Below are 18,811 nucleotides of genomic sequence, written 5' to 3' on the forward strand. Positions count from 1 at the left end.
AATCAGGGCAGCTCATCTGGGTCCCTCTATAGGACCAGAAGCCATGGAAGTGGCTCTAATTGATAGTATTTGGTTTTATACTTAACCAGAGCAAGAGGCAAGGGTGGTTGGTGTTAGGCACCCATCATGTTTCGGGGTGGACCAGATTGAAAGGCAACTGCTTTGCCTACTTTCTATGCCAGAGTACTGTCCCTGCAGCTCCTGAGGAAGACCACCTAAGCCTGGGCCATGCTTGGTAGCTATTATGGGACAGCTGTGTCCAAGAACATGCCCATGACCAGAAGAGGTTCTAGCCAGTTAAGGGTACAAAGGCACCTCCAGAATTGTCCATGGGAAGAAAAAGCCATTCCCTCTTGGACATTTTGCTCTTATGTGCTCATTCAAGACAGGCTCACCCTTACAGATGGGGCCCAACTATTGCCTGAGGCTGTTACACTGAAGCAGCAACAGAACAGGCTGGCCCTGCCCTCTGCCCAGAAGCACAGCTATATGTGCAATAGGAAGCTTTGGTTCACGGTTAGATCTGGCTGTTCTGAAGGCAGTCATGGTCAACTCACAGCAACCGACAGGAGGTAAGACAGAAGCAGTGCTAATAAACTTAGCAGCTTGGTTTGAGGGCTGTTTTCTTGAAGGTCAGAACCTTGAAGCCAACCTTGCCCATGCTGTGGTAGCCCATAAGGCTATTCTGACTCCTAAAAAATGTCCTTAACACCAGCCACAGGGGAGATGGTGGAGCAGGCATGCCTGTGACAGTGTAATGAGTACGTGGTGTCCTGCCAACCACCACTACCTCACAAAGGAGCAAGCCAGGCCCTGCAGACCCAAGCCCACTGGGATTCAGGGCAGGGACACATCTACCACACCACCTGCCCACAGGGGTCATGTAGAGAGCAGAACGTCAGCCAGAGGAACAGACCCATTAGCAGGCCTGGCTGCATGCAACACAACCCTCTAAACCCAACAACACCATCAACCCAAGAATGAAAAGCCAGGCTCCACATGCACAGCTCTAGCAAGGAGTACTGGGTTATGCTCAAGGATAGATTGCATCAAAGGTCCCATTTCCTCTTTTTAGATAAATTCACGTGCTAAAATGCATTTATTTTTATCTGCTACATGATACCAAATCTATCCTCTACTCTCACTGTAAAAGTTTCTTTCCAAATGCTAAAATATCATAAAAGCTTTAAAAATTGATGGGTGGACAGATGGACTTGACTGTGCAAAAATCTTTAGTAAAAAGTTGCCAGAGGCCAGTGAAGGTGATGGCCTCAGTGTCTAAGAAGGCGCATTTGAGGGCATTAAGACTCACTCAATAAACGGGCAGCAGCCCAGCCCAGGGCAACAAGCCAAGGAAGCTGCAGACTCCATACAGCAGCAACATGTCTCAAGGCTAAAAGAACAATCTTTGCCTGCCTAGAATCTCTGAAAAATAGTTCTGATGCTAAAATGTTTATTTTAAACCAGTAAGGTCTGAAATATTCCTAACTCTTGTAATGTTTTCAGAGAAAAGGGGAAAATACAGGAGGCAGAGCGGGGGCCAGATTGCCAACATGAGCCTTCTGACCAGGTCCCTGGACAACAGGCCACAAGACTCAAGCCTCACTTTGTCACTGCATCTGTCATCCAACCATCACTTCTTGTCAGTTCATTATATACTAAAATTCATGAAAACCTTCATAAAACCAGTCTGCAGCAAGTCCGGAGAAGTGGAGGTTCACAGCTGACTCCAAGCTGCATGATCAGGCCGAGTCAGTTCTTGAGCAAATCACTCACACCTGTGGGTGGTCCCCAGGAAGGACTGCAGGTCTCTGGCGGCTACTATGCACCAGGGCCCCAGCCCTCTGACACTGCCCTCACACAGGGATATAAGGGGGAACTCAGACAGGAGGCCTGAGGCTGCAATGAGTGTATGTAGCAGCACCTGGCCCCACCACCACCCTCATACGTCCACAGTGCATAGGGGCTCGCCACCAGGCTGGGCAGACGCCACAATAGACATCTTGGGCTTCTTCCGGGTCTCCTCCTGGAAAAACAACCAAGATCAAAGATGCCAGTGAGGTGAGAATATGCAGTCATCCTTGAGCAAGAGGCTCTGAGGGAGAGGACCCTGGAAGACTTGAGCAGGCCAAGTGGAAAGGCCTCCCTGGATGGTACCATGGAGCACTGTGAGCTTGACAGTTCCCTAAAAGAGCACAGACCGAGGAGTGATGGGTGGTCTTTTTCTCCACCACCTGGATAGTGTGCCTACTTTGCCAGGTGCAGAACCCATGTTCATGCCATCCTACCACACTATAGGAAGCTTCAATGCTACTGTCTTTCCCTATTTCTTTTTTCCCCTCCAGGGTTATTGCTGGGCTCGGTGCCTGCACCATGAATCCACCGCTCCTGGAGGCCATTTTTCCCGTTTTTGTTGCCCTAGTTGTTGCAGCCTCGTTGCGGTTATTATTGCCATTGTTGACGTTGCTTTGTTGTTGGATAGGACAGAGAGAAATGGAGAGAGGAGGGGAAGACAGAGAGAGAGGGGAGAGAAAGATAGACACCTGCAGACCTGCTTCACCGCCCATGAAGCGATTCCCCTGCAGGTGGGGAGCCGGGGGCTCGAACCGGGATCCTTACGCCGGTCCCTGCGCTTTGCGCCATGTGTGCTTAACCCACTGCGCCACCGCCCGACCCCTCTTTCCCTATTTCTAACTGAAGATGTCAGCCTGCAGCAGCAGAGCCCCAGCAGCAACAACAAAGGCACGGCAGGGCCACAGAGACAGCAGAACCACCTCCTTAGGATCTAACTGATGAAAGGCCGTGCTGTGTAAAAACAACTAAAAATGGCACTTTGTGGGGCTGCCAAGATAGCTCACCTGGGAGAGCACTGGCACTGTCAAAGGTTTACGGCTTAACACTTTGTGATGCTCCTGCACCAAAGAAAACTACAGTGCTATCAGGCCCTCCCCCTAACCCCATCCCATTACCTGAAAGAGTGAGCTTAGAGCAATGAAGCCTCAGCAATAGTATTTACTCCACCCTTACCCTACCAAAAAAGGTCCCAGCCTTCTGCCTTGCCTGGGTCCAATTATTGTTTCCACGTCACAGAACAGCCAAGAAACTGAGAAGACAAATGTCTGTCACCCATGATGACCTGGAGTGAGGTAGGCCTGCCTGGGTAGTCCACTCTCAAAATGCCAGCAACAAGTAGACATAATGGCTGGGCCCTTCATAAGCAAAAGCAAATGCTACTAGCTCTCTAAAAGTGATCTAAGTATCACTAGTACTAAATCAAGGAAAAACATGTAACCTAGAAGACTGAGTGTGTGTTGGGAGGGGGCGTTTCAGATGCCTGAGGTCTTCTGGGTCAGTACCACCTCACCCCCACCCCCCCCACCACACACACAAAGCCACGGTGTAGGGCAAGTGAAGGGATGGAAGCACATAAGGTCCACGGTCATGGTTCTAGTGGGCACAGTGCTGACTAGGCTACACACTCACCCTCTCCTCGGCCAGCCTCTTCATCTCCTCTTGCAGCTTGCTCAAGATGTGCAGGTTGGGTTTGTTCTTCTTGGCATATTGCTGCAGCTCAATCACACTCTTGTCTGAAGTCTCCTGGGGAGCACAGAGCTGGACCCTCAGAACTATCCAGGCTTTGCCCTATACTGATGCCCCACCCTTAGCCCGGTGGGCTGACACAGCCAGCAGAGAACACAGGGCAGACCATGGCTGCTCTCACTTCTGCCACATCTCAGTAGGCAGAAAGTCAGTGTCCTTGCAGTGAACAGAGGCAGCCAGGTGGCTCCATTCTTGGATGCTGTGTTCCCTGCCGCAGTCACAGACAGTACAGTACAATAGCACATGGCCCAGCTATTAGTTCCAGACTTTCAAAGCAGAATCAAGTTGCCCTGAGCCTGCCTTAAAAGGCTGTCTCTGATGACAGCTGCTGTAAGTTGGCTGGACCCCCTCCAGCCTCCAGCTCACCAGGGACTCCCAGCTGCATGACAAAGTTTGCCTCCTCTCCCCACAATCTTAGCCCAAGACAGCGTAGAGAAGCACCATACATATCAAGACAGACATAAGCGTATGTATCACATTCTAGTCTTTAACATGTCTTCTTAAGCCATGGAGATCCAGTGCTACCTCCCTAACCCACTTATCACCCCAAAGCAAAGGTCTCTTCATGGACAGTATTGCCCTTGGGATAACCACGTCCAGTCCCTCACCGTCCATCAGGTCACTCTTCCACTTACTGGGTGAAACAAACCAAAAAAAAAGGTTCTGGGGCCAGGTTATGGCACACCTGGCTAAGTCCACACATTACCATGCAAAAGGACCCAGGGTTCAAGCCCCCAGTCCTCACCTGCAAGTGAGGGAAGCTTCACTAGTGGTGAAGCACTGTTGCAGGTATCTATATCTTCTTCCCTCCCCAATGTCTTTATCCTAGCCCCTCCCTCTATCCTCCCCCCCAAAAAAAAGTTTAAATAGACCAAATTCCCCCACAATTACAAACCTCACACAAACCTTAAGGTGCTCCAAAACATGATATACACAAACTATTTAAAGATAAACTTGCATGTAGTCTTAAATGTTCATGTTCTGTTAAGTTACTGGGTGTCCTCAAATTAGCACAAGAGCTCGACATCCCCGGGGGGGCTAGAGGACTCAACTTGAGAGCTTCCACTCCTTGGCTCCATCAGCACTTACTACTGCAGCCCTGTCTGGCTATGCCTCTGCCTCAGGCCAGAGGAGGGCTCCTCTGGCAGGGAGGCAGACATAAAATAAGCAACTTTACCCATCAGTCACTAAGGCACAAACATGATCCAGTCAGCAAAGAACAAGAGCACATCTCACCAGCTCTGTCCCTTTGTTAACAGGTACCTAGTCATATGCTCCAGGATTGGGGGGGGGTGGGGTGTCAGCAAAACACTGATGTGCTAGATCTCCGGGGCAGGTCTCGGTTACCTGTTTGACCATCTTGCTGCTTTCCCGTCCGTACATGCGCAACAAAGACCCCCAGTTCTTGACATGTGGGTGCAGCAGCTGAAGGATTTTCTGAGAGGCCAACTGCTTCCCAACTCTCTTATTCTTGCCTGTGAAGAGGGAGGGTGAGTGTGGAGAGGCTATAACACCCAGCTATATGAACTGCACCTACCCAGACAGGAATGCACCTGCCATTCCCTCACCGTGCTTTGAGCCAGGGAGGAGGCTCCCAGGAAGAGCTAAAGAAGTTTACAGAAGATGAGTAAACTTTGGAGAGAAATACAGGACCAGGATGCAAAAAGGCTCTCAGTCTGGAGAAAAAGAGGTGCCTCTCACTGAATATACCAAGGCCAACTATACTTCCCAGACACAGGCTACTGAACTAAATGAAAAGGGGGTCACAGACTGCAGCTGCTGGGGTGCAGGACATAGTAGGTGTAAATGTGTTCTGTAACTACCCTAGGGCCAGTTATACCCCCCCCCCCAGGTTATCGCTCAGTGCTGTCCCTAGGAATGCACTGTTCCTGGTGGCCATTTTTTTTGGATATGAAAGATACTGAGGAGGAAGAGACAGAGAGAGAGAAAGAGAGACACCTGCAGACCTTGTTGTGACACCTGCTTGTAAAGCCTCCTAGGTGGGGAACCAGGGGCTTGAACTCTGGTCCTTGCACTTAGTACTATGTGTGCCACCACCGAGCAGCCCCAACCCCAGGGTCACTTTGCAGATTATCTTCTAATTGCACAATGCTGGTCTTAATGTTTATAGCAGCCAATTTTTTTTTAAAGGATATATTTCTCCAAAGTAGCTACTCAAATACCAAATTAGGTAAAAAGTGTATGTGATACTCCCACACCGGCCAACACAAGGATGTAATAGATAGCAGAATGGGGGACCTGCTGCATTGGAGTACCTCTTCTCCTGAAAGATTTAGGACTAGAGGGGGGCAGTGGTGGCAAGAGGGGGAATACAGGGCTTAGCCAAGATGAGGAGCCTGAGTCCAAGAGACAAGCTATCTCAGGTTGCACTGCAGACATTCAGCTGACATACTGGTGGGCAGGACTGCAAGGGGTCAGTGCATAATGCTGGAGCTCAGCTACAAAAGCAGGAGACTCCCAGTCAGGTCCCACCACCATCCCCCGCCCAACACCATCCACCCCCACCCAACACCATCCACACCCGCCCAACCCTGTGGGTATCTGAGCATATGCCAGGTGGGAGGGAAGAGGGAGAAAGAAGATCCTTACACCAGCCTCGCACTGTGTGCTTGCCACACGCCATGATGTATTCACTCTTCTGGTTTTTCCCAGGAACTACTTCAAACTTGATGGATGTATCACCCATCCCATGGTTTCTTTAAGAGAAAACAAAACAACAAGTACTGTCTGCTGAAGAGATAATGTCTTTTGAGCCAGGATAAAAGGCCAGAAAGGATGGTGGAACCCAGAGAACAGCCCCCTTGCCCCACCCTACCTTTTAAGGCACTCATGGAGGATCTGATAGGGAGACAACAGTCCGGCCTTGCTGGTCAGCTCGTAGACCCGTGAGTCCTCAATACTGATGTGGTTAAAATACTATAAAACAAAGCAGCCACCACTAAGTACTGGCCCCAAACCACTAGTCTTGTGGAGCTGCTCCTCCGGAGGTTCCTGCCTTCTCTACTGCTTCTCAGAACATGTTAAACCCCCACACCTCATGGTCCAGGCCATCTTCTGAGAGGGCTTCTTACTGGGGCCCTGGCAGGGCAGGCCAATTGGGGACTCTCTTCTAAATCTGTATGTGCTTACATCATCAGTTGGAAATCTCAAGATAAATAGCCATAAAAGAAAACCTGAGGGAGCGGGTGGTAGTGCAGCAGGTTAAGCACACATGGTGCAAAGTGCAAGGACCGGCGTAAGGATCCCAGTTTGAGCCCCTGGCTCCCCACCTGCAGGGGAGTTGCTTCACAGGCAGTGAAGTGGGTCTGCAGGTGTCTATCCTTCTCTCCCCCTCTCTGTCTTCCCCCTCCTCTATTTCTCTCTGTCCTATCTAACAATGACATCAATAACAACAATAACTACAACAATAAAAAAACAAGGGCAACAAAAGGGAAAATAAATAAAAAGAAAACCTGAAATCCTCACAGCCAAAATCACAAAGGAATAGAGACAAATCAGACATAAGAGCCTCCCTCTACATTTTTTTCCAACACAGCAGTCAGGGCTCTAAAACCAATTACTGTGACCAAAGATTAGGAAGGACTACCAGGAAGTCAGAGGCAGAGGCTGGGCTGGCTCCAGTGCAAGGAGAATGCCCTCTAGCCAGCTCAGGAGCTTTTCCCTCCCCATCTTGGAATTGTCACAACAATGTAAACACAACCTGGGATCCTTAGTACAAAACCTTATTTTCTCACAACCTTATTTTCTCACAATTCTGGAAAGCAGAAGTCTAAAATCTAGGCGTCAACAAAGGCCTCACAACTCCCTCTTAAGTCTCTCCAAGAGGAAGCTTCCCTTGGCTTGTGGCAACATCACATTCCCCATATGGGGACCCCCTTCATCTCCCAGTCTTCCACTATAGGAACACTCAGAACACTGCTTCTGCATTAGCTGTCTGCTCAGTGAGTAGAGGAAAAGGAAGGGTGAGTTTCTGAAGAGGGCTGCTGAACTTTCTCAGTCTAGCTGATTCTATGTGGTGCTTCTCTTCTCTACCTGGGCTATTTCTGATGTGACTTTCAGAAAGGATCACTCTTTCCAGAGAAGCCAGAGAGAACAGGGTGGAAATCCAAATCTTAAACTGTCATCTTGCTTTCTATGTGGAGGAAAGATTTGGCATAACCCTGCAAGAGACAGCATCTGGAAACCTACAGTTTGCACAGAGGATGCCTCAGCTGAGGTGAAGGCTTCAGGAATAAAGCTGAGGCCTCTGACACCTGGCCTGCAGATCAAGAACTAAGGGCAATCAAAAATCTTGAAATCATGTGCTGCTTAGGATGTACAGAAAAAAGAACTTGGGGCCAGGGAGACAGCATAATGGTTATATAAAAAGACTTTCAGGCCTGAGGCACCAAAAGTCCCATATTTAGTCCCCAGCACTACCATAAGCCAGAGCTGACAGTGCTCTAGTAAAAAATAAATAAATAAATAAATACATAATACAAGGCCAGGTGATGGCACATCTGGTTGAGTGCCCATGTTACAATGCATAAGGAACCAGGTTCGAGCCCCCAGTCCCCACCTGCAGGGGGGATGCTTCACGAGTAGTGGAACAGGGCTGCAGGTGTCTCTCTGCTTCTCTCCTTCTCTATCTTCGCCTCCCCTCTTGATTTCTGACTATCTCTATCCAATAAATAAAGAAAAAAAATAAAAACCTCTTGTACAGTAGTGCTGGTGAGAATGTAAAGTGGTACAGCCTCTATGGGAAATAGTGCAGAGGATTCCTTTAAATAAAGGGGTGGGGTGGGAGGGAGGACTGGGGAATCCGTATTAACAGAGAACAAGAATTTCATATGAGAGGTCCTAGGGTCAAGCTGAGTGGTTCTCTGGTGGTAGTGGGGGGGGGGGGGTGGTGGAAGACACAATTCCAGACTTCAGTTTATAATACAAAGGGAAAAAAAACTATATTCCTAATGGAAAGAAAAAAGGAAGGCAGGCAGGCAGGAAGGTGAGCTGGGAGTAGTTATACATGTACCACCAACTGTACTTAAACCATTAATCCCCCTTAAAAAAAAAAAAAGGTACATGGAGGAACAGTATAACCAGCAATAACACTTCTAGTATCTGAAGGATGTGAAAACACTAATTAAGGATTCTGCACTATGATCATAGCAGCAGCATTCACAGCAATCAAAACATGGAATCAATCTTAATGCTCAAGACAGGTGATCTGATAGATGCCACTGGGGCTGATGCTCACCCAGCAGAGCACACATCACCATGCACCAAGACCCAGGTCTGAATCTTGGGCCAGCACATGGGAACACCTGAGTGGTGAAGCTTCACCCTTTAGCTAGAGAAAAGAAAATCGGGGTTGGGATGGTTTCTACAGACAATGGAATCTTGCAAGGACAGAGCCCCAATTGTAACACAGAAATAAAAAATAAATACACTTGGGAGTCAGGCGGTAGCGCAGTGGGTTAAGTGCATGTGGCGCAAAGCGCAAGGACCGGATTAAGGATCCCAGTTAGAGCCCCCAGCTCCCCACCTGCAGGGAAGTCGCTTCACAGGCGGTGAAGCAGGTCTGCAGGTGTCTATCTTTCTCTCCCCCTCTCTGTCTTCCCCTCCTCTCTCCATTTCTCTCTGTCCTATCCAACTACAGCAACATTAACAATAATAATCACCACAACAATGATAAAACAAGGGTAACAAAAGGGGAAAAAATGGTCTCCAGGAGCAGTGGATTCGTGGTGCAGGCACTGAGCCCCGGCAATAACCCTGAAGGCAATAAATAAATAAATAAAATAAAATAAGTACACTTATACACACAACCTCTTGGGGTTAAAAGAGGAGAGAAGCTATGGGTTGATTAATGGGATACCATTCTGCAATTATAAGACATGAAATTATGCATTCTGTTAGGCAAAATAGTTGGAACTTGAGGTAATAGTACTAAGTAAGAAAGTTAAAGATGGGGCAGGGGTAGATAGCATCATTATTATGCAAAGAGACTGTCAAGCCTGAGGATTTGAAGTTCCAGGTTCAATCCCCCACACCACAATAAACCAGAGGCAAGCAGTGCTCTGGTAAATAAAATAAATAAAATTTTTAAAAAAGGGGAAAAAAAAAGTTAAAGACAAAGTCTGGAAGGTAAAGTGTTGGAATCTCAAGCGTGAGGTCCCAACTTCAATTTCCTGGCAGCATGTATACCAGAGATATCTGATTCTCTTCTTTCCTACTATCCCTCTCATTAATAAGTGAAATCTAAAAAAAAAAGAAAAAAAAAGGACAAATATTTTCACTCATCTGTAAAATGCAAAGTATTAAAGAAACAAAGTCAAAGGACAAAGACTGTGTACACACAAGGTGCTGAGTCCCATCTTTGGCTCTGCATGTACCAGTGATGTTCTCACTCTCGTTCTCAATCATAAACAATTCTTGTTGTCTGTGCAGAAGCCTTACACACATATAAAAGTGTAACTCTATATACAAGATTCTGTATAATATACATTTTAAATCAATGACATCAAAAACTTTTTTTTTTTAATTTCATGAGACACAGGCAGAGAGGAGAGGGGAGCTGGCAGTGGATTAGAGCTGTTTCTGGGCTGGGGAGATAGCAGAGTGATTATGAAAAGCATACTTAAGTCACAGACAAGAACCACCCCCCTTCAATTTCCAGTACCACCATAAACTAGAGTTTAGTGCTCAGGTTAAAAAGAGAGTCATAGGAAGTTGGGTGATAGCGCAGCAGGTTAAGCACAGGTGGCACAAAGCACAAGAACCGGTTTAAGGATCCCGGTTCGAGCCCTCCGGCTCCCCACCTGCAGAGGAGTCACTTCACAGGTGGTGAAGCAGGTCTGCAGGTGTCTATCTTTCTCTCTCCCCCTCTCTGTCTTCCCCTCCTCTCTCCATTTCTCTGTCCTATCCAACAACAATGACATCAATAACAACAACAACTACAACAATAAAACAAGGGCAACAAAAGGGAATAAATATTTTTAAAAAGATGAAAAAAGAATCATATATACATACACAGACTTAATGGTTCGTATCTATATTAGGGAGCTGCATCAGTGAGGGGGAAGGAGAGTTAAGTCAGCCAGGAGACTCTGTATCCCCTTATAAACTGTTGATGACATGTGCTAACTTCCTGTCACCTAGCCTCTGTGTGCTACTTCTCAACTCTTTAAGGCACTTAAATGTAAACTCACCCTTGAGATCTTACACTAAAACATAATTTAAGATTACATTAAGGGAGATGAGTGGTGGTGCACCTGCTTGAGTGCAGGTTACAGTGAGCAAAGACCAGGGTTCAAGCCCCTAGTCCCCACCTGCAGGGGGAAAGCTTCAAGAGTGAAGCAGGGCTGCAAGTGTCTGTCTCTCTATCTCTTCCTCATGATTTCTATTGTCTCTATCCAATAAATAAATAAATAAATATTACATCAAGACACCTAGCAGCCAGGAAATAGCAATAGCTGGTATAGCAAGGGACTTGTATGCCTGGTGCTCGCAGCTCAATCACCACTGCATGTGTCAGAGCAGTGCTTTACCCCAGCCTCCCAACCTGACCCCCCAAAAAAAATTATCTGTAGCATATGATACAAAAGTAGTTTAGACCTCCTTTAAGAACACAGAATTGTACTTGTGTGTGTGTGTGAGCACTTTTTACATACTGTCATATGCAGGGATCACATCAAAGAAATCCAAGACAGGACCCCCACTTCTGAACACTAGTTTAAAATCACCTGGGGAGGGGGGTTGTCAGAGAAACAGTGCACAGAGGATCTGCATATAAGACAGAAGTCTTCTCAGTGTCAAGTCAAAGCAGGTGTCACCAACAGCCAGAGCTGATCAACCAACAAAATAAAACCCCCTCAGGGTGAATTTCAAATATGGAACAGGCTATTCTCCCCAGGAGGCAGCCAACCCCCTCCCCAAATAAAAAAATAACCACCCCCTTGCTGTCACTTATAGCTTTCTATGCAGCAAACACTAGACTTCACTTTTGTAATGGGGAATAAGCACTGCCAAGCACAAGACCAGTGAGGCTTTCCTCTGCAGAGCTCCGCAGCCAAATGCTGAGGGAGCAGCCAGGAGAAACCAACTGCTAGGAGCCAGCGCTGAAGAGGAAAAATCCCTCACCCCAACTGCTGGGGGGGGGGGGGTTAAGAGTGGTCAGCTAGCTCCCATAGCTGCCAGAATAGCGCCGGTCCAGGGTATGAAGACAACCTGAACTTGTCACTTGGTATATAGGCAGCTGAGGGTCTAGGCATTCAACAGCTAGAATCTAGCTTGTGGAGCTCCAGTGACATCAGACAAGCTGCCATCCTCTCCGCAATAGGCCATAGTAAGAAAGGCATCTTGTGTTCTAGCCATGCCAAGACCTGGGGAGATGTCTGGGATTAAATTCACCTTACCTACTTTCTACCTCTAGTTAGAGCCGAGATACGCCAGTTTATAACTTCTTGCAATTATTTACCAACAGTACCTGCAGACACTGAGAAGCAAACATACACAGGACATCCTCTAGGCAAGACTGTATGTGAGGATCATTAACACTTAAAATATGGAAGGGTCAGAAGCCAGACCTTCCACCTTCTGCAACCCACAATGACCTTGGGTCCATACTCCGAGGGATAAAGAATGGGAAAACTATCAGGGGAGGGGATGGGATATAGAGATCTGGTGGTGGGAATTGCGTGGAGTTGTACCTATCCTATCCTAAGGTTTTGTCAATGTCTCCTTTTTAAAATAAATAAATATACAGAAGGGTTCATCACAGTCATGCAGATGTTTCTGAATCATGATGGCATAAAATTAGGAATCAGGAAGTAAAGATAATCTGGAAATTTTTAAGACGCAAAAAGTGTTTTTAAAATAAAAATAAAAAAGAGTACAAAAATACTCTTTAGTAAAAATACTACTTTAGTCAATTCTGCTAAGGCAAATGACAGGAAAACTAGAAAAGTACTGAGATGAATGAAAACATAAAGAGAACATACTATAGCTTATGGAACCACAGTGCACAAAAGAAACTCCACATCTTAAAAGACATTATAGCGGGAGTCGGGTGGTAGCGCAGTGGGTTAGGTGCACGTGGTGCGAGGCGTAAGGATCCCAGTTCGAGCCCCTGGCTCCCCACCTGCAGGGGAGTCACTTCACAGGTACTGAAGCAGGTCTGCAGGTGTCTGTCTTTCTCTCTCCATCTCTGTCTTCCCCTCCTCTCTCCAATTTCTCTCTGTCCTATCTAACAATGACGACATCAATAACAACAATAATAACTATAACAATAATAAAGAACAAGGGCAACAAAAGGGAAATATATATATATATATATATATATATATATATATATATATATATATATATATATGATCTCATAGCAACATGTTGACCTTAAGATACTAGAAAAGAAAGTAGTAATGAAATGCAGGGCTAAGAAAAGAAAGTAATTAATGGGAATCCCAGGACCGGGATCAGAGCCCATTCGTCATACATCTGCATGTATAGACACGGAGGTGCAGAGGCTCATCAGTCTTTGTCTTTGAGGACTTCAGGGGCTTCAACAGCTATGAAGGTAAACAACTGTGGGAGGAAGGGGCAACTAGAAAGGTTTCGTACTTGCTTGAATAGGTTTTCTCCATCAAATAGCGGTCTCCCAAATATTATAAAGAAAAGCAGGGGGAAACTCAGCTTTATGACAGAAAGGGGTGGGACTAGCCTGGTTTCCAAGATGACTGCTTTCATGAACTGAAAAAGAATTTAAGAGTGTGATGAGCTCCTGTTCCTAAATTTGCTTACTGCTTTTACCTCAAACTGGACTTCTAAATAGAAGGTCTAGAAGTTGCCCTCAACTTCTGATGATAACTAATAAATGACAGTGGGGCATCGGGTGGTAGCACAGTACGTTAAGCGCAGGTGGTGCTTAACGCACAGGAAGGACCGCATTAAGGATCCCGGTTCGAACCCCCAGCTCCCCACCTGCAGGGGAGTTGCTTCACTAGGAGTGAAGCAGGTCTGCAGGTGTCTATCTTTCTCTCCCCCTCTCTGTCTTCCCCTCCTCTCTCCATTTCTCTCTGTCCTATCCAACAACAACATCATCAATAACAAGAACAGTAATAACTACAACAACAATAAAGCAACAAGGGCAACAAAAGGGAATAAATAAATATTAAAAATAAATAAATGACAGTGAACACATTCTGGGTTAGAAAAAAAAAGAAAGAAGGAAAGTAAATAATGGTGAGAAAAGAAGTAAATAAAACTGGGAGTCAGGTGGTAGTGCAGCGGGTTAAGCGCATGTGGCACAAAGTGCAAGGACCAGCCCAAGGATCCCAGTTTGAGCCCCTGGCTCCCCACCTGCAGAGGCGGAGTTGCTTCACAAGCGGTAAAGCAGGTCTGCAGGTGTCTATCTTTCTCTCTCTATCTCTGTCTTCCCCTCCTCTCTCCATTTCTCTCTGTCCTATCTAACAATGATGACATCAATAACTACAACAACAACAACAACAAAAACCTAAGGACAACAAAAGGGAAAATAAACATTTAAAAAAAAAAAAAGGAATAAAACTTTAGAACAACAAACAAAAACCAAGCCAGAAGCTAAATCCCGGGGGGGGGGGGGGGGAGAGGGAAGTCAACATCAACAAAGCTTCAATTAGGCTGACCAAGAGAAAAACAAAAAATGCAAACTGCTAAAATCAATGAGAGTAGGGTCACCATTCTGAGAGCAAGTGTCATAAGGGAGTACTATGAATAGACATAAATGAATTAGATAAAACAGATCAAATGGAAGAATTTCTAGAAAGAAGCAAACTCCTGAAATCGGTTCAAAAACAGAAAATTTGAGCAGACTTGTAACAAGTAAGAAGAAAGGCACTACAAGTACTGGAGTGATGGTCTGACTTTTTTCTCTCCAATGTGAAACCCTATATATCTCAAATGAATAACCAAAATAAAACTTAAAAGATTTACTAGAGGGTGAGAGAGAAATCAGAGCATGGCTGGCCTATGTGATCTGAGGACAGAACTTAGTACCTCATGCTGGCAAGTCCAGTACTTTAGTCACTGTGCCATCCCCTATGCCATTAAAAACTGTCTGCTTTTGTTTTAAAGAGAACACCCATCATTCACAAAATATTCCACACAACAGAAAAGGAAGGAATATTTTTCAACTCACTTTATGAAGGCAGTATCATGTGATACCAACACTAAATATAGTTTAAAAATTCTCAACAAATATTAGCAACCCGAACTCAAGAAATTAAAAGATGTTCACATCCATGACCACTAGGTATTTATCCCAGGATTGGCTTAACACTGAAACACCACTGTTACTACTACTAAAGCAAGAAAATCATTTAAAAAAAAAAAAATCACATATTCTAAGAAAAAAATTAACAAAATCTTAATATCTATTACTAGGAAAAAACAAAACAAAAAAAAACTTTAGCAGCAAATGAGTAACTGAAGGAAATTCTTCTCCCATCTGATAAAACCTATAGTTAATACTGCATGCTAAATAAAAGGAACCAGTTACAGAGAACCACATATCGTAATTTCCCATGAACCTAAAATACCCAGAATTGGCAAAGCCAGAAAGCAAATGGTTGCCAACGTGGAGAAACTGGCAAACAGGAACAACTGCAAGTGTCTGGTAATGTGTATATAGTTCCATTTTAGGATGAAAATGTTTAAGATAGATTGCTAGGATGCTTGTATAACTCTTAAGTATTTAAAAATATGACTGTGGTTTGGGAGGTGGCACAGTAGACAAAAGCACTATATTCTTGACCATGAGGTCCCAAGTTCAGTCCCCGGCAGCACATGTACCAGAGTGATATCTGATTCTATTCTCATGAATAAATAAATTCTTTAAAAAAAAATCTACTGACTTAGATGATTTAAGCGTAAAATATGGGGCGGAGCCAAGATGGCAACTTGGAGACAACATTTGGTGTGAGCTCCGCAAAAGAAGCTGCTTTCAACCTGGGTTTATTGGAGAGGCCACCAGGTTCCAGATGCTAACATGATGTCAACCGGACCTTCCTGGGCAGATGACCCCACCAATGTCCTGGAGCCCTGCTTCCCCAGAACCCCACCCCACTAGGGAAAGAGAGAGACAGGCTGGGAGTATCGATCAACCTGCCAATGCCCATGTCCAGCGGGGAAGAAATTATAGAAGCCAGACCTTCCACCTTCTGCACCCCATAATGACCCTGGGTCCATACTCCCAGGGGGTTAAAGATTAAGAAAGCTATTATGGAAGGGGATGGGTGAGTTCTGGTGATGGGAATTGTGTGGAGTTGAAACACTCTTATCCTATGGTTTTGTCAGTGTTTCCTTTTTATAAATAAAAATAAAATAAAAATGTATTTGGAGACTTGGGAGGTGGCTCAGCAAATAGAGCACTTACCTTAACAAGCACAAGACCTTGGATCTTATTCTAGGCACCACAAGAGAGAACTAAGAATAGCACTAGGGGAATTCCAGGATGGTGAAGCAGTGCTTTAGTTCTTTCCCTCTCTCTCTAAAAAGATGCAAAATTAAAATTTGACTTAAAAATATATATATATGGGCCAGAAGTTAGTACACACTTTAAAATGCCTGAGGACCCCAGGTCAAGACACCACATGAGTAAACCGTGCACAGCACCAGGAAGCCCTATGAACAATGGAGCAGAGATATATAGTGTCTAATCCCCCTTCTCTCTCCCTCTAAAACTAAAAAGAAACATAAATGTTGACCAGAAACAGCAGAATCTCACGCACGTGCGCACGCATGTGCGCACACACACACACACACACACACACACACACACACACACACACACACACACGGCATCAGTGAGGGGGGGAAATGTGGTATATAAATTTCCTTTCTCTCTTTATTTTTATTTTTGCCAGAGCACTGCTCACCTCTGGCTGATGGTAGTGTGGGGGGATTGAACCTAGGAGTTCAGAGCCTCAGGCATGAGAGAGTCTTTGCATAATCATTATGCTATCTACCCACCACCGTGTGTGTGTGTGTGTGTGTGTGTGTGTGTGTGTGTGTGTGTGTGTGTGTGTATGTGTGTTAAATAAATTATGTATCTTGGTGTGCTGCACCAAAGTAAAGGACTCTGGGACAGGGGGGAGTCTGAGTGTTCAGGTACTAGAACATGATGGCAGAGAAGGACCTAAGTGAGGGTTAATGTTATGTGGAAAACTGAGAAATGTTACACATGTACCAACTACTGTCTTTTACTATCCATTGTAAAGCATGAATCCCCCAGTAAAGGAAAAAATAAAAATAAATGTCAACAAAGCTATTATAACAAAGAGAGGGGAGGTCTAGGTAGGTGGTGAAACACTCAGTTGAGCCCATGTTACTGTGTGCAAGGACCCAGATTCAAGCACCATACTCCCCACCTGCAGCAGGGAAGCTTCAATTAATTAATTAATTAAAAGAAAATACAGGGGTTAGATGGTGGTGCAAGCAGCTGAGTGCACATGTTATAATGTGCAAGGTTCAAGCCCTCAGGCCCTACCTGCAGAGGGGAAAGCTTCCTGAGTGGTGAAGCAGTGTTGCACAAGTCTTCTCTACCTCTCTTATCTCCCCTTTCCCTTTCAATTTGTCTCTATCAAATAAATAAAAACAAAGTACAGTCCAGGAGGCAGCATACTGAGTAAAGCATCTGACCTGTGAGTCTGAGTAACCCCCAGCACCACATATAGGGAGTAAGTGATTCAGTCTCTAACAAACAATTTTTAAGAACACGTTAAGTATCTCCGTATGTCAAAGCTGTGCAGTGCTCTGATGAAAAATAAACAATTTCCTCAAATAAGGCACTCACCAGCATTTAAGAGTCCTTGCTACAAACAACTGTGCAATCCTATTTCTTAAGACAGGTTTACAACCAGCTTTTCATACATATATAATTCTTGTTGTTAGTGACTGAACAATGATTCACAAAACTGAAAGATTTCAGGGGTACAATTTCACACTCATCCATGGTAAAGTCCCCATATCCTTCATCAAAGCTCTGTGCCCTGCCACTATACTCAGCATAGCTTCCACAGACTGAGACACCAGCTTATTGCTTTTTTACAAGTTTGTCTGCTTTGGATGTCGATATTCCATATATAAGCAAAACCATCCAACATACAACTAGTTTTAAATGTTTCTGAATAAAGGACAATTTAACTCTGCCCAAAAGGGTCACTGCCACCACCATGTACTCTAATAGTTTACTTCCTAATACTCATCATGCACTACCAACTTCTTACCTCGGCTGCAAAACACAGGGGATAAGGATCTGAGGAAAACGGCGTTTCTCCTCAGCCTGCACAAAGACAATCTGAACAGAATCACCTGGCGCTTGGATGATTAAGCCCTTAAACCATCGCCAGCACTAACAGGACCCCAAACACGGCAGGATCTCAACACTCACCTCCAGCTCTTCACTGTCTTTGGGCTTTTCCTCAGAGGTCTGTTTAACAAAGTCAGGAATGAGGATTTCTAAGGTGGCTCGGGCTGTGAAAAGAAACCCACCCCCCAAAATGAGGACTTGAGTCTAGAACCCTTCATAGTTTGCAGAGCCAAGTCCCCATTGTTCAGGGTACAGCAAAGGCCCTGGGGAGCAGAAGCGCTTTAGAGGAGGCAGGACCAGTAAAAAAAAAAAAAAAAAAAAAACAGAAGGAAAAGCACACAGAGGAAAAGAGATTAGTGGGAACAAGGATCAGCTGCCAAAGTGGCTTCACAAGTCGCATTGACCAAGTGTTTTTACTTGAAATCTTGGGCTGTCAGAAAAACCATTAGGCATTTTTCTATATAAAACCATAAGGAATTGTCATGACTTTTCCAACAGCCCAATATTTGTAGCAGGTCAGAAAAGCAAATTATGTGTCAGAAGAACCACTATAGTGATATTTGAGTAAATGGCTAATCAGGTAGGAAGCACCAAGAACTGAGCAGGCAGGCTAGGCTGGGAGAAGCAGCTAATCCGGCTGCATGCTCTGGAGGGAGCATCAGCAGGACAGAGAACAAGACTGTCTCAATGCTGAGTACAGGTGCCTGAGTAAGAGGACCACTACTCAACAATGGTGTTGAGTTGAAACAGTGAGAAACTTCAGAAGGGAGGGAGATGGCGTGTGACCCTGTAGGCTTAGTAAGCGCAAGCAACACCCTGGAGCACAGTTGTCTAGAGAGCAACTGTGGTTAGGCAGCAGGCGGG

At 45.3% G+C, this 18,811-nt stretch overlaps 1 protein-coding gene across 3 annotated transcripts in view; it reads right to left on the reverse strand.

The window, feature by feature from the left end:
- Positions 1–1,080: 1,080 nt before the first annotated feature.
- The window catches only part of DGCR8 (DGCR8 microprocessor complex subunit), a 34,695-nt gene continuing 16,964 nt past the window's right edge, over positions 1,081–18,811 (reverse strand). For all 3 annotated transcript variants that reach the window (XM_007533381.3, XM_060193273.1, XM_060193268.1), the window contains exons 9-14: positions 18,029–18,111; positions 6,437–6,537; positions 6,211–6,317; positions 4,948–5,075; positions 3,484–3,597; positions 1,081–2,026 (exon numbers count right to left, since the gene is read on the reverse strand). In XM_007533381.3, coding sequence (XP_007533443.1) covers positions 1,943–2,026; positions 3,484–3,597; positions 4,948–5,075; positions 6,211–6,317; positions 6,437–6,537; positions 18,029–18,111 — 617 coding nt within the window. In that variant the 3' untranslated portion in view covers positions 1,081–1,942. The remainder of the gene's footprint in view (positions 2,027–3,483; positions 3,598–4,947; positions 5,076–6,210; positions 6,318–6,436; positions 6,538–18,028; positions 18,112–18,811) is intronic.

The sequence above is a fragment of the Erinaceus europaeus genome, chromosome 1 (assembly GCF_950295315.1).
Source record: "Erinaceus europaeus chromosome 1, mEriEur2.1, whole genome shotgun sequence".
Lineage (NCBI taxonomy): Eukaryota > Metazoa > Chordata > Mammalia > Eulipotyphla > Erinaceidae > Erinaceus > Erinaceus europaeus.